General features: G+C 60.3%; 1 protein-coding gene across 4 annotated transcripts in view; it reads right to left on the bottom strand.

Annotated features, from left to right (window-relative positions):
• CACNA2D2 (calcium voltage-gated channel auxiliary subunit alpha2delta 2) overlaps positions 1-14,223 on the bottom strand; it is a 185,642-nt gene that overhangs the window by 5,628 nt on the left and 165,791 nt on the right. Inside the window, exons 6-23 of one of the 4 annotated variants that reach the window (XM_005422496.2) lie at positions 13,958-14,089; positions 13,426-13,483; positions 11,291-11,341; positions 11,045-11,144; positions 10,287-10,445; positions 9,762-9,869; positions 9,058-9,136; positions 8,841-8,890; positions 7,749-7,838; positions 7,399-7,467; positions 6,911-6,985; positions 6,014-6,088; positions 5,813-5,884; positions 5,471-5,542; positions 5,236-5,297; positions 3,557-3,633; positions 2,395-2,415; positions 76-136 (exon numbers count right to left, since the gene is read on the bottom strand). In XM_005422496.2, coding sequence (XP_005422553.1) covers positions 76-136; positions 2,395-2,415; positions 3,557-3,633; positions 5,236-5,297; positions 5,471-5,542; positions 5,813-5,884; positions 6,014-6,088; positions 6,911-6,985; positions 7,399-7,467; positions 7,749-7,838; positions 8,841-8,890; positions 9,058-9,136; positions 9,762-9,869; positions 10,287-10,445; positions 11,045-11,144; positions 11,291-11,341; positions 13,426-13,483; positions 13,958-14,089 — 1,411 coding nt within the window. The remainder of the gene's footprint in view (positions 1-75; positions 137-2,394; positions 2,416-3,556; positions 3,634-5,235; positions 5,298-5,470; positions 5,543-5,812; positions 5,885-6,013; positions 6,089-6,910; positions 6,986-7,398; positions 7,468-7,748; positions 7,839-8,840; positions 8,891-9,057; positions 9,137-9,761; positions 9,870-10,286; positions 10,446-11,044; positions 11,145-11,290; positions 11,342-13,425; positions 13,484-13,957; positions 14,090-14,223) is intronic. The other 3 variants (XM_031058141.1, XM_031058140.1, XM_031058142.1) reach the window with 3 other exon arrangements.

Below are 14,223 nucleotides of genomic sequence, written 5' to 3'. Positions count from 1 at the left end.
GGATGGGGGCGATGGGGGGGTCGGCAGCGGGGCCGGGGCGGATGCACACCTCGGCAAGCGCACACGCAAAGCTACCTGGGAGCAATGAACACATGTCCCTCCGACTCAAAGCTGTTGGGCAGCAGGTATTCAAAATCTGCAACAGAAAGGGAAGGTTATCCGGCGGGGAGCGGGGGCGCCGGGGCCAGGAGGGAGAGAGACGGACAGAGAGAGAGAGAGAGAGAGAGAGAGAGAGGGGAGGGAACGAAAAAACTTAGAAAAAAAGAAAAAGGCATTTGCTGCTCTTGGTAACAAGAGAGAGGAAGGAAAAGGCCGTTCTGCTGTTGCTGGCACCGCACGGGAAGGAAGGTTAAGCCAAATCAGGAGAGGTTTGCCCATCTCGGCTCGAATTTGCTCGGTGGCGGGCTGGAGGCGCGCGGTGCGTACGCGGCCGGTACGCAGGGGAGAGAGAGAGCACACACATATATATATGTGCGCACATGTATATATATATATATGCATGTTCGGCGGGGCGGGGACGTCTCTCTCTCGGGGGAAGGGTGGTGGGCGAGGGCAGGGAACCACATGCTGCGCTCCTGGCCGGAGGAGGATCACCAGAACACTCGGTTGTCGGGAGAAAAAAATAAAGGGAGTTTTCAGGCATCAACATGGCCAGAGGGGAACCTTGCCGAGGACAGTCCAACCAGAGGCTCCCCCCCCGCTGCAGGGCCGTGCAATGCGCTGCCGGGCTCCGCTGCCGGGCTCCGGCGCCCCCTCCCTCCCCGGGGCCGGGGTACCCCCATGGGGACGGGGATCCGCGCTCTGCTTTAACAGGGGGTGCAGCCCAGTAGCTTCGGGGGGTCTCTGGGATTGCCCCCGCAGAAGAGACAGAGGATGCAGGGCTCAGCTCGTGGGGGCGAGCTGGGTTAGGGGGTGCACGGAGCGGTGCTATGGGACACCCCGGGATAACATCTCCCCCAGGACGGGCACCGCCACCCCCTTGCCCTCCCCCCAGCTCCTGGTGCATTGCACGGCACAGCCAGAGGTTGGACTGTTGCTCTCTGAGGGCTGGAGGCAGGGGCTGGGTACAAGCCGATGAGAGGAAGAAGAGGAGGAGGAGGAGGAGTACAAACACTCGTACTTGGTCCATCAGCATTGCCATCACAGGGGCGCTGGGAGGAGGCAACTCAAGGCTGATTGAACAGGGCTGAGGGTGACACTTCCACCTCCCCACTGTCCTGCTCGCCTGGCCCTGTCCCCCATGGCCCCTCCTGTGCTGCAGTGCCCCCCACAAGCTGTGCCCCTGTGCCAGGGAGGGGCTGCCGGGCAGGCTGCTGGTGGGTGCCATGTGCTGTGTGGGATGGAGAGCGGTGGCAGGTCCCACGGGGACCGTGTGTGCCCCATGGGTGTCCCCTGGCCCACTGCGGGGCTGTGCAGGAGCCGTGGGTCAGGAGGCCCCTCTGGCATTGAGGGAATGGGGGCCAAATTCCGTGTCCCATGGGTGATGTCCTGCTCCACTGCAGGGCCAGACTCTGGCACCTCGGCCTGCCTCGGTGGGACTTGAGGCTCAAACTTGGCTGCTCCCAGGGGCACAGACGGCACCAGGACGCTGTACCCTCAGCAGTACAGGACACTGGGCCATGCCATGCTGGTTCCCAGGGCAGGGGGGATGGCCACTGAGCAGCTGTGGGGGCAGGCAGTGTGGCACCCCTGGGCTCAGCCATCCCACGTGCCCCTGGGGCCAGGCTCGCCGGCACCTGTGCAGCTGGGAGGCACTGCCCCAGGTGTCCCAGCCCATCTCTGCAGAGCCTTCCTGCTTGTAGGCTTTCCCCAAAAAGCCTGTCCCAGAGGCTGATGGATTGGGCCCCCCACCTGCCCTCCATCCCTGCCACCTTTGGGCACCCACCCCACAGCTCCCCTCTCCCTGCACAGCCCTATCCCTTTCAGGTTGAGTTGTCTTGGGGAGGAGGAAGCAAAGGAGCCAGGAGAAGGGGAGAAGGAGTTGGAGGAGACGAGCGGGAGAAGAAGAGCAAGAAGGGGCAGCGTTGGGGAGGAAGAGCAGGGCATCCAACTAGCTACAAACTCCTTGTGGGTCGAAAAGGGCAGTTTCATACAAGATCAGCTCTTGAACGATATCGAACCAGGTTCGGGAGTGATGCGCAGGGAGGGAGTGGGATTTTCGTGACAAAGCTCTCATGAACAGAACAAGACATGTTGCTTTCAAATAAAGGGGGAACTGGAGGAGAGGAGGAGGAAGAGGAGAAGGAGAAGGGAGGAAGGGCGAGTTGGTGGCGGTTTGCAGGTTCGGCGTGGCAAACGGGCAGGGAGATGGGCAAGCAGGGGGCTGGGGGGGACTGGACACGGGGCAGGGGACGGGGTGGTGAAGGTGAGTGGTCTGAGACTGAAAATACTTGCCCTTCATTTTGATGTTTGGTACTGTGTGAATCCACCATAGAGAGAAAGCAAGAAAAACAACAAACAAAAAACAACAAACAAAAAAAAAAAAGGGGGTTGGGGGGGAAGGGGGAAGGGGGGCACAAACAATATTTTATTCAATCGACGTTTGAATAAAAATATTGTGTACTATAATCATACCAAAAGGAAACCTCTTGCAAAAAACGACATGAAGAAAAGAAAACATAAGAAAAACCCAGTAACAAAAGGAAAAGAAAAGGCCACGGTGAAATAAGAACAAAAAAAAATGCAAAGATATAACTAGAGAAATATATAGATATATATTCAATACTCCAAAGGAAAATGAGAATCAGTAGCAAACAGTTGCAACAGTCTTGATATCAAAATGTCCTCACTGAGTCAGGGGGCATGCACGGCTGGGTGGGCAGAGCTGGGGAGGATGGGGGCATCCCCCCTCCCAGGGATGGGGACAGCCTGGCCTTGTCCCCACAGGGACACAGGGCTCCTGCCCATGGATGGAGGGGGTGGCAGGGGCTGGATCTGGAGCGGGGCTGGGGTCAGGCCACCGGGAGGGGAAGGGTCCAGTTCTCCCATGGGGAGAGGGTCCCTGGGAGCAGCGTGGACCTGAGGTGGGGAAAAGGCTTGGGGGGTCAGGGGAAAGAGAAAGAGAGAGAAAGGGGGGCCAGGCTAACACACACGTACACAGATTAATTCCAAACAAAAATCGAAACCAACCGAAACCAAACTCATAAAAAGAATAAATGGCTTAAACTGAAACCACAGTATCATAATAAACCAAAGGAAATTAAAGAGATCCATGCAAACTTCCCCAGGCTCACAAACGATGTGGCTGCCACAGCGCCATCCCTCGTCCCCGGGAGGCGAACAGGCAGCGCCTCCCTGTGCAGCCTGTGCCTGCCTGCAGCCCCGGGGCTGCACCAGGACCAAACCCCAGGGGCACCCCAGGCAGGCAGCTCGCTTTCCCTCCGTGTGCTCACCTCTACTCACGCCTCTCTCAGCTTTAGTTTTTATTTTGCCTCTCACAGTGATCCCTATGACCTTTCCCAAGCCTTTGGTTTGTGTTTCTCCCCCCGACAGCCTCGGGCTGGGTGGGGTGAGGGGGAGTGTGAGAGGGCGGCCGGGAGAGCCAGGGGCTACTTACACTTCACTTGCAGGATCTGGTCGCTGAGGTTGGCCTGGATGTAGTAGGTACTGTAGGGAGGCAGAACCAGCCCCAGGCTGTGGAGAGGGAGAGCAGACACCTGGTGTAAGGCTTTGTATCCACCCAGAATCCTTGGCCAGCTCCCAGTCCCTGCCTGGCACCTGCTGGCAGCAGCTTGACCAGGTGATGGCAGGCAGCAGCCCCACTGGCCTCCTGCACAGCCTGCTGAGTCCTGCTCTCCAGGAACTGCAGCCAGCACTGTCCTGAGGCACCCAGAGTCATCCCCACAGCACCCAGGGTCATGCCCAGAGCACCCAGAGTCATCCCCACAGCACCCAGGGTCATCCTGGGCTATCCAGAGTCATGCCCAGAGCACCCAGGGCTGTGCTGGGGGCACACATGGGCACAGAAGTTGACACATCTGCCTAGCCAGGGCTGAGATGGGCAGGATGTGCCAGCCCAGGAACCAAGGGAGGTACATGTGGAAGAGGAACACGACATCCCTGTGAGGGAGGAAGGCACAAAGAGATACAGCCCATGAAAGAAGGGACAAAGCCTTCCCAGACTGGAGAAGCCAATGAGAACCATTATACAGGCACCAGGAGCCAGATAGGTCAGGAACAAGAGTGATCTGCCAGCCAGGAATCTGGCATGCAGGGTGTGGGACAGGGTGGGAAAGGAGCTAGCAGGAGGTGGTGCTGGGGCTGCTTAACCCACAGGACACACTGCCAGAGGGCACTGGACTCCCTGGTGCCAGCTGCAGTGGCCATTGGCCTTTGGTGACAGCGCTTGTGCCAGGTATTTTCAGGAATAAATGAGCAAGGACCACGTTCCTGACTCTGATCAGATGTAACTCCTGCACCAGAGCCACTGGGATTGGGGTTTCCTCCCTAAAGCACCCCTTCAGATAACCCTGTCTGTGCTGGCAGCAGGGGCACAGCCTGGGCATTGCAGCCAGCACAGCAGAGCTGCTGGCACCCCAAACCACAGCTCTCAGGAAAAGAGTGGTGGCTTTTTTCTGTTCAGTGTTGGTGGCATCCCAGGGAAACCCAGGAAATATCCCTGCTGCAGAGCAGTGGGGAGTGGCTGTGACCCTTGGCAGCCCCTCCAGAGCTGGGTGGTGAGGAGAAGGAGGAGGAGAGCACACTGGCAACAGGGGCTCACATGGCTCCTCCCAGGATGAAGGCAGTGTGAGTTGAGAAATGACGATGTCAGGGTGTTTCCTACACATCTGCTGGTCCAAACTGGCGCAAACTGGGTGATAAATGCAGAACTTTGCTCTCCTCTGGCTCTGAAGACACTGCCTGTGCTGCAGGGTGGGCACATGTCACTGTCACCCACCCTAGGGCAGGCAGGGACCTGCAGGAGCCCCTGGCTGGGCAGACATGGGGTGGCAGAGGTGTCACTTGTCTGGCCCCTTGCATGCCAGCTGTGCAGCCTGTCTGGAGTCCTGGGGACTGTGTCCAAGCTCTACAGTGCCTAAGACTGTTAGGCAGCCCTTTCAGGAGTTCAGCACATCACTGCCTGTGTGCAATAGTGTGGCAGTGCATTTGCAACCTCACAGCCCTTGGGACACATCCCTGGTGGCCCCGGGGACTTTGGGAGCTGCAGGCACAAGCCCCCAGGCCCGTGCTGGTGTGGGCCCAGCCAGGGCAGGGCAGCGTGGCTGTGACACTCACCTGTAGTTGGTGCTTTTGATGGGAGCCCACGTGTAGGTCCGGAACACCTCGTCGATGTATTGCTGTGGGCCAGAGGCAGCCAGTCAGGCCTGGCACTGCCAGGGCTCTGCTGGCACAGTGCCACAGGGCCCTGGCTCCCTGCCCGCTGCCAGACACAGCCCCTCACCCCCACTGCTGGCTCTGGGTGCTCTGCACAGTGACAGTTCCAGCTGTGACCCCCTTCCCCTGCAGTTACCTCGTCCAGGGACTTGATGAGGGTCTTGATGAACCTCTGCCCGTCATTGCCATCAATCATGCTTCTCCGGATCTGTGGGACACACAGGAGGCAACTGAGGGCCACAGAGCCTGGCCATGCACCTGTGGGCACCCGTGGGGTGCAGGGGGAGCAGCCTGGGGAGCTTCATTGCACCCAGGGGACAGTGACCCAGCTCCTGTCCCCACTGTGGCTCCATGGGAGCCGTGCCAGGACCCTGAGGAGGAGACTCTCTGCAGGACAGGCTGGAGGGGCTGAGTGCCCTTTGCAGCTGCAGATGAGGGGGCCAGCCTGTGCCCCAGAAGCTGCCCCTGCTCTGCTCACCTCCTCCTTGTTCTCATCCTCCAGCTCAGCATCCAGGAAGTCCAGTGTCACCGGCTCACGGAAATTGATGATCTGCAGGAACAAAGGGAGAGCCAGGCAAGGGCTGCAGCCACTGCTGAGCCCAGACTAACTCATCACAAACCCTAAGGGCCCTGGAAAGCCCCCAGGGCCTGGCTGCTGCTCCTTTGGGCCCCTGCTCACCTGGGGCTGCAGGTTGGGGTGCAGCAGGACGTAGCCGTTCAGGTCGATGGCAAAGACGTAGCCATTGGCCCCCAGCTGCAGGAGGACAGGAGGAGGGGTGAGGCTGAGCAGGTGGCTCTGTGGTGTGACACACTGTGCTGGTGTCATCACCCTCACCTCTGCAGGCAGAGCTCGCCCCACATCACCCCCAGGGCTCAGCCCATTCTATCCATTCATTTCTATTCTCAGGACAATGCAATCTGCCACTCCTGGGGTGAGAGTTTGGCTCTGGATTTTTCCCACTGCTCCTTTGCCCAGGCCTGTAGGGTTTATTCCCTGCTGACCCTACAAGGGTTTTGGATCTGCACTGAGCCCCAGAGCATCACTCAGCTTTGATCCCTGCTCTCCTGTGTCACAGACATCTTCTATGAAAAATCCTTTCCTTAGGATTTTTCCTCCTGAGAAGCTGAGAGGCCTCAGGAACAAAATGTAAACATTGATTGTCTGCTGCTGTGGAATGCAACAGGTGCATCTGTGATTGGTCTCATGTGGTTGTTTCTAATTAATGGCCAATCACCGTCAGCTGGCTCGGACAGAGAGTCTGAGCCACAAGCCTTTGTTGTCATTCTTTCTTTTTCTATTCTCAGCTAGCCTTCTGATGAAATCCTTTCTTCTATTCTTTTAGTATAGTTATAATATATATCATAAAATAATAAATCAGCCTTCTGATGGAGTCAGATCCTCGTCTCTTCCCTCATCCTAAGACCCCTGTGAACATGGTCACAGTCCTGCCTGTCCCAGCTCCTGCCAGGTGCCAGTGCTGCTGGAGGTGCTCTGGAGTGCTGGGGCACAGCCTGGGGCTCCCACCAGAGGGTTCCCCACCAGGAGCAGGCAGTGCAGGGCAGGGGCACCACGCACGTTGTAACGCGGCGTCAGCCTCTTGATGTCATTGAGAGCCACATCGATCCCCATCACGCCCAGGATGAGCTGGTTCTGGAAGGAAATGCAGCATGGAGCTGGGTGGGACCAGGGCTGTCACCTGCCACCACCAGCCCGGGGACAGGGAATCAGCAGGACAGACACCTTCTCCTTCTGTGGTCGTGTGGGTCAGATTTGGGTACTGCAGGGCCACAGGGTGGGATGGACCAGCCCCCCAGGAGCCCCCATGGGACACGGCTCCCCCCAGGGACTCGCAGCTGTCAGCTGTCCCAGCTGAACTGTGAGAGCTGGCCAAGGTAATTTTGGGTCATGGGGATGGCAGTCACCCCTGGTGTCACTGCAGGGAGGTGGTGCAGGGCAGGCAGCACCCCAGGGATGCCAGCGTCCCCCCTGCAGCCACACACACATCACCAGGGCACCTTCCCACCCCACAGTGGCCCCACACCAGGGCCAGCAGAGTGTCCTACCTTCCTGTCACTGCTGTCCTCCGTTAGGTTGAACACTGGCAGCGTTCCTGTCACCACCAGGCCCAGCCCCTGCACAAGCACAGAATGATGTCCCATGGCCCCTCACTGCCTCAGGGCCCAGGGCTGGGCTGGGCAGCAGGGGGGGGTTCATGGGCATGTCCTGTGCAGGACCCTGGGGCCGGTGCCCCCATCCACCTGCACCCTGGAGTTCTGTGGGACCCCAGGGTCAGTGTCCCCAGCTGCACCCTGGGGCTGCAGTCCCCACCCACATCCCCATGTGTGGGACCCAGGGCTGGGGATCCCCACCTGTCCCTGGGGCTGTGTGGGACCCTGGGGCTGGGGGTCCTTACCAGGGCATCCTGGTAGACATTGGTCCACTGGACCTGCTTGGCTCGGTTCCCAGCCAGGACCATGGGTCTGCCCAGCACATCCAGGTACTCCTGCAGGGACACAGGACACGGGAAAGGACAACATGGGGACTGGATGTCTCCTTGCTCCAGCCTGGTGACACCCTTGTCCCTAAGCACACCCCAGGAATGTCAATGGGGTGAGGCTGAGCTTGGGGAGGGGGTTTGGCAGCCATCAAACCTGGGGGCACTGGCTCCAGCTGGGAGCCCTACAGGCCCATTAAGATGCAAACAAGGTGCTGCTCACCACTGGCCATGCACAGGCAGGGCAGGGGCTCCCCAGGCAGCAGCAGCCAGAGCTCCCCAGCCATTCCCAGGGCTGGGATTGCTCCATCATGCCTGGACCATGTCACTGCAGTCTCCCTGGCTGCCATCTTCTCCTGGGGCAGGTTTCCCTTTGCCAAGGAAGATCTCTGGGTGGGGAGGGAGCCCCTATGCCTCAATGCCAGCCCTGCCCTGCCCTCATCACCTGCCGTCACAATACCCTGTGCACATCCCATAAAGAAAAGGGGCAGAAAAGAGGCAGTGAGAGGAGGTGTGGGGCAGACACAACCGGCTCTGCCAGGCTTGGCCCTGCCCACGCTCAGCTCTGCTCTGTGCTGATTAATGCCTGATGTTTCATAATTAGTCACTCAAAAGGCAGCAGGTCCGTGGGGAGCTGCAGAAGATGAATTACTTAATAGTGCAGAGCCTGGCTGAGGGCTCAGCTCGGCTCCAAAGAGGCAGTGAGAGGAGGTGTGGGGCAGACACAACCGGCTCTGCCAGGCTTGGCCCTGCCCACGCTCAGCTCTGCTCTGTGCTGATTAATGCCTGATGTTTCATAATTAGTCACTCAAAAGGCAGCAGGTCCGTGGGGAGCTGCAGAAGATGAATTACTTAATAGTGCAGAGCCTGGCTGAGGGCTCAGCTCGGCTCCCCAGCCTCCTGCCACACTCACTGCCAGCCTGTGGGCTGTCCCCAGTGGGGCTGGGGCTGCCTGACCTGCACCAGGCAGGGCAGCCCGAGGGGCTCTGCGTGCCTGGCTCCCGGCTGTACCTGCGTGTTAATGCGGATGGCGCCGATGGAGGGGATCTCGAAGTAGTAACCTTGGACAAGAGAGAGAAAGGCAGCTGAAGATCCATCTGTCCAGCAGTCTGGCTGTTCTGCTGCACCTCCCTGCAGGGCTGCAGGCAGGGCTTTGCTGGTGTGGCACCCTCTGGAGCCGGGGGTGAGCCCAGCAGCCCGCAGCCCCCCGTGCCCGCTGGGTGCTCACCTTTGTTGGCACAGGCCATCCACTGCAGCGGGGTCACGTCGTAGTTGTGCTGCCCCACGGAGAAGGTGAAGACCCGCACCTGTGGCAGAGCCTGCACTGAGGGCCATCCCCTGGACACCCCCGTTTTCAACACTCAGTGCTCCTGGCCAATGACAGCCTCCCCAGGGACAGCGTGTCATTGCCTGCCACGGCCCCCAGAGTGAGTGCAAGCGGGCAGGAGACTGCTGCAAGCGCTGGCTGTGCTGGCAGCAAGGGAGTCCCTGTCTCCTTGCCTGGCCACAGCCAGTCCTGCCCTCCAGCATCACTCTGTCACCCACCTCAGTGGTCCTTGCTCTGGGGCATCGCTGCTCCCAGAGGGGTCTGTGCTCTCTGAGGGTGATACATGGGCCAGAACACCCCCACCCCACAGATTTACAGGTACTGAGCAGCAACTGGGACCTTCCTGCTGGTTCATCTGCCTGCCACCAGCCCTGTCCCCATGCCTGTTCCTCAGGGCCAGCATTCAGGGAGCCCACCAGTCCCATTCCCTCCCCAGCATCCCACGGTGTGCTTGGTCCCACAGGAAGGTGGGAGCAGCTACAAACCCATCAGCAGGGCAGTGCTCCATGCAGGAGCAGGCTGCTGGGGAGGGGGGGATGGCAAGGAGGCAAATGGAGCAGAAGCCAGCAGTGGAGCTGGAGCAGCCCCAGCCCAGGGCCTCTCACCGTCTTGTTGGGCCAGTTGTACTTCTCAAAGACGTCCTGCACTCGGTCCTCGCCGCCGTCCGTGAACATCATGATCATCTTGTTGCAGTTGGCACGAGTGATGTTGGACTGTGGGGCAGACACAGCACCTGAGGCCACACCTCAGGCACAGGGCTGCATGCAGCCAGGAGGGCTGGCCCCAACCTGCCTCTTTCCCCAGCCCGTTTCTCTGGGGTGAGGGTGACCAGGCTGAATGGGCAGGAGGGACACTGCCACCTAACAGCACCATTCATCTTTATCTTGCCTCTGGCACGGTGTCTGGTTGGGTCTGCCCCTCCACCCAGCCCTGCCAACTTTTAATAGCCCAGAGGGGAGCAGCACCAGCAAAACCTTGGCTGCAGCACTCCTGGAGGTGGGCTGTCTCCCCCAGCATGGAGGAGGAGCACCAGGAGTCCTCAGCCCAGGGCAGCAGCCAGGCACTCGGAGCTGTCCCACCATCCCCAGCTGTCCCAGCTGTCCCCCAGCCCAGCCCAGCCCCCAGCTCACGTTCTGCAGCTGGTCGAAGGCATACTCAAAGCCAGCCTTGTAGTCTGTGGTGCCCTTGGCCACCATGCCCTGCACGTCCTCCTTGAACACCTTCTTGTTGCGGATGTTGGCCTGCACCAGGTGCTTGAAGCACGACACCGGCTTGGCCTTCTCATTGAACTGCGGGGTGAGATGGAGGGAGTGGGACACAGGAGGGGACAGGGCAGACACTTGGGACAACCTTGGGACAAATCCAGCACTGAGCTGTGGTGCAGGTGCTGTAGCTGCACCCCCACTTGTCCAGGACCCGCAGCCTGTGCGAGCAGCCGTGCTGTGCCACCATCGGAGCAGGTGCTGCCTCTCACTTACAGCTTCATTTACCGGCAATGGGGCCCATTCATTAGGGGAGCGGCCGTGCAGCGAACAGAGCCAGGCCAGACACGTTAATTAGCGCCGGAGCTGGTGGCCAGACCGGGGCGGGGCCCAGCCAGTGACACGCAGATGCGGTGGCACGGACACTGTGCTGGTGACACAGCCGTGGGGTGTCAGTGGCTGGTGAAGGACAGGAGGTGGCTGGCTGGGATAATGCAGAACATCCCTGCCAAATGCCCCCTGATAGGGGCAGCTTTTGTGTGCTCAGCCCTGAGCAGCCATTTGGTGGGTGGTTAAGAAGACAAAAAATGGCATTTCTGTCTGCAGAGCCCTTAGCCCGGTGTGCGTGGGGGACGAAGGTTCCTGTGCCTGGGGCCACAGCCCTTCCCCTTGCCCCAGGCACTCACCGAGGCCACATTGACATAGTCATCATCTGAGAGGGTGTCCAGCATCTCATAGACCGAGGTCTTCATCAGCTTGAGGGTGAGGCCGCTCACGCTGCCACTCCTGCAGGAGACAGGGGTGCTGGGGGCTTGGCAGTGAGGAGCACAGGGCTGTGCCACCCCCACGGCTTCCCTGCGGCCACTGCTGGGACAGTGGCACCTTGGCGAGCTGTGTCACCAGCCCAGCCATGGCCCCCAGCGTGTACTCACACGTCCACAATGATGACCATGTCCTTTGGGGAGGAGGCACCCTGGATGTACCTGTGGGGTACAGAGTGGGGTCAGCAGGGCTGACTCATTTCGGGGGCACAGCCCAAGAGTGAGGCCCTGCCAGGGCACAGGGGAGCTGTGTGGGAGCCCCGGGCAGCCAGGGCTGTGTGACCCCATGGCAAGGCGCAGGGACAAGGAGGCTGTGGGCAGGTGGCAGCCAGGACGTGGCTCCTGTGGCACAGCACAGCAGCCAGCCAGAGACTGCTGCTCCACACTGTGTCAGCCTAATGAGCTCTAAATGCTAAACTCTTCCATCATCACGGGCCCTTTCCTGCGTGCTGATTATGCTGACACACACATCCATATTAAGATGCTATTTACCCCCCTGGTAGCTTCAAAGGCCAGGCTGATGAGGTTATTTTTAGCTACAAGGAGGAAAAATAATAACACGACGTAAATCTTCCCCACTGAAAACAATTAGGGAACCCTTTGTCACCCCTGGAAACAACTGGTCCTGCTCCCAGCCCTGCTGTGCCATGCTGTGTGGGAGGGGCTGGCACAGGGCTCAGCACCCATCCCACCCCAGACATGGCCATGCACAGCCCCATCTCACCGTGGCACTGCAGGAGCCCTGATCCTGCCCTGGCTGGAGGCCAAGGGAACCTCATTATTGGCTTGATCAGGATCGGGCCTCGTGTAAATTAATTAGTGCGTCATTAGTATCAATTACTCACCACAACTGGGGAGGACTGGGGAAGGGGCAGGCTCTGATTGTTAATCCCTGATGTTCCCTAATTACAAGGGATTACCCGGGTGGGATGCAGGATGCTGGCACATGGGGGCCTCCTGACATGGGTGCAGCATCCCCCAGCAGGTGAGGGACAGGCAGCTGCCCAGGGGCTCCTCCCTGCCCGGGTGAGAGGGGCTCCTGGAGCCTGCGGGGTGCAGGACAGGCAGCTGCCCAGGGGCTCCTCCCTGCCCGGGTGAGAGGGGCTCCTGGCAGCACAGAGCCCGACTAAGATGCTGCCCGTAATGGGCTGTGGCAGCACATCCATCTCGGCTGCCCGGCTCAGATGAATGCCCTGGGCTCGGCAGGAGACGGCTGTGGCTAATGGGGCCATTCATCAGGGGAGGGGAAGGCGGGCGAGTGGCGCTCCTGGCGGCGGCCAGGGTCGTGGCCGTGGAGCAGCGAAGGCTGTGTCCTGCATGGGACCCCACTGAGAGCAGGAGAGGGCCCCAAAGGGGGTTCCCCCAGGTGTGCTGTCCCCCAGCATGAAGGGCGCTGCTGCTGCTCCTCCATGGCAGGGTGGGCAACCAGGTGGCCAGCCTGGCTAGTGGGCAGAGAGCTGGGCTTAGCTGGGCTCAGTAGCCCCCATACACACCAGCAACCCCCACCCCAAACCAGCCTTCCAGTCCCTGCCCTGCAATAACCTGCACAGACACCCCAGCAGGGAACAGTTAATAATTAATGTGGAGCAATCAAAGGCAATTAACCATAGTAGCAGGGCCATTAATTTTCTGACAAGGAGAGGGGGGCAGCTCCTGATGTGGGCAGGGGGATGATCCATTGGGATACAGGGCTCCCTGGACCTGTGCCAGAGGCCTGTGCCCACTCTCCTCTGCATGCCTGAGGCAGCAGGTGTGGGCAGGATGGGGCTGTGGCTCCCCCAGCTCCAGCTGATAACCAGCACTGCCACACCAGCACCTCCAGCTGGGCTAAGGGCAGCCCATTCAATCCCAGCTCACTTGGTGTGGGCTAAAAGGCTGCTGAGCTATCCCTGAGCCACAGCCTGTGCTGCCTGCCCATTCCTCTCCCCATCCTCCCAGCTCATGGTTTCCAAGCCAGGTGTTATCTCATTTGGATGGGAATGCTGGCCAGGACTGAGTGCCAGCAGCCATGGCTGTGCTGAGGGGGCACAGGGCTCTCTCCACACTTTCATCTGCACCCAGGGATTTATCTCTCCATCCTGCTCCGCTTTCCCAGGAACAGGGAAGGGGAGAAGGAGCCAAGTGCCACAGCTCAGATGCCCCTGCCTGTGTTATGGTGTCCCTTTGCCAGTGCCCAATGCCATGAAAAGGGGAGGGAGCTGCTTGCTCCCAGCCAGGACCCTCCTGCCCACCCAGCACCCCCTTACCAGGGCCGCCGGCGCACGTCGTAGAGGTCGATCTTGTTGGGGGCTCTCCATGGGGTGGCTGTGGGGACAAGGCAGGCAGTGAGCGAGGCAGGGCTGTCCTGGGGGGGACAGGGGGACATGGGGGACAGGACAGAGAGATGCCCAGGGCTGAGGAAGCAGCAGGCTCGGGTGGGGAGCTCACACCAACGGGGTCTGGCACAGCACAGTTACACGTGTCAGACCAGCCCAGGGGGTGCTCATCCCCATGGAGCAGTGGGAAGGGCCTGGCACAGCCCCTGTGTGCCACAGCCCCCCTGCCACAGCCCCTGTGTGCCACAGTCCTTGTGTGTCACAGCCCCCCTGGCACAGCCCCTGTGTGCCACAGCCCCCCTGCCACAGCCCCTGTGTGCCACAGTCCTTGTGTGTCACAGCCCCCCTGGCACAGCCCCTGTGTGCCACAGCCCCCCTGCCACAGCCCCTGTGTGCCACAGTCCTTGTGTGTCACAGCCCCCCTGGCACAGCCCCTGTGTGCCACAGCCCCCCTGGCACACACCGGGGTAGTAGCGGGTGACGCCGGTGGCGCTGCCGAAGACCTGCCAGAGCAGGGAGGGATCCTCCTTGCGGTTCTCGATGAAAACGTCCTCCAGGGCCTGCGTCCAGTTCAGCTCGTTCAGGATGACAGTGGCTGCAGGACACACAGACGGGGCTGGCTGGGTGCAGGGAGGGAGCTGGGGTGGGCTGGGGGTGATGGGGACTGCGGTGTCCCCAGGGATGGCAGGGAGGAAGGGGATGGGGACTGTCCCCTCTGCCCCTTCCCCG

Source organism: Geospiza fortis, unplaced genomic scaffold (assembly GCF_000277835.1).
Source record: "Geospiza fortis unplaced genomic scaffold, GeoFor_1.0 scaffold78, whole genome shotgun sequence".
NCBI lineage: Eukaryota > Metazoa > Chordata > Aves > Passeriformes > Thraupidae > Geospiza > Geospiza fortis.
The sequence above is the reverse complement of the archived record's forward strand: the minus strand, read 5'-3'. Positions and strand labels throughout refer to the sequence as shown.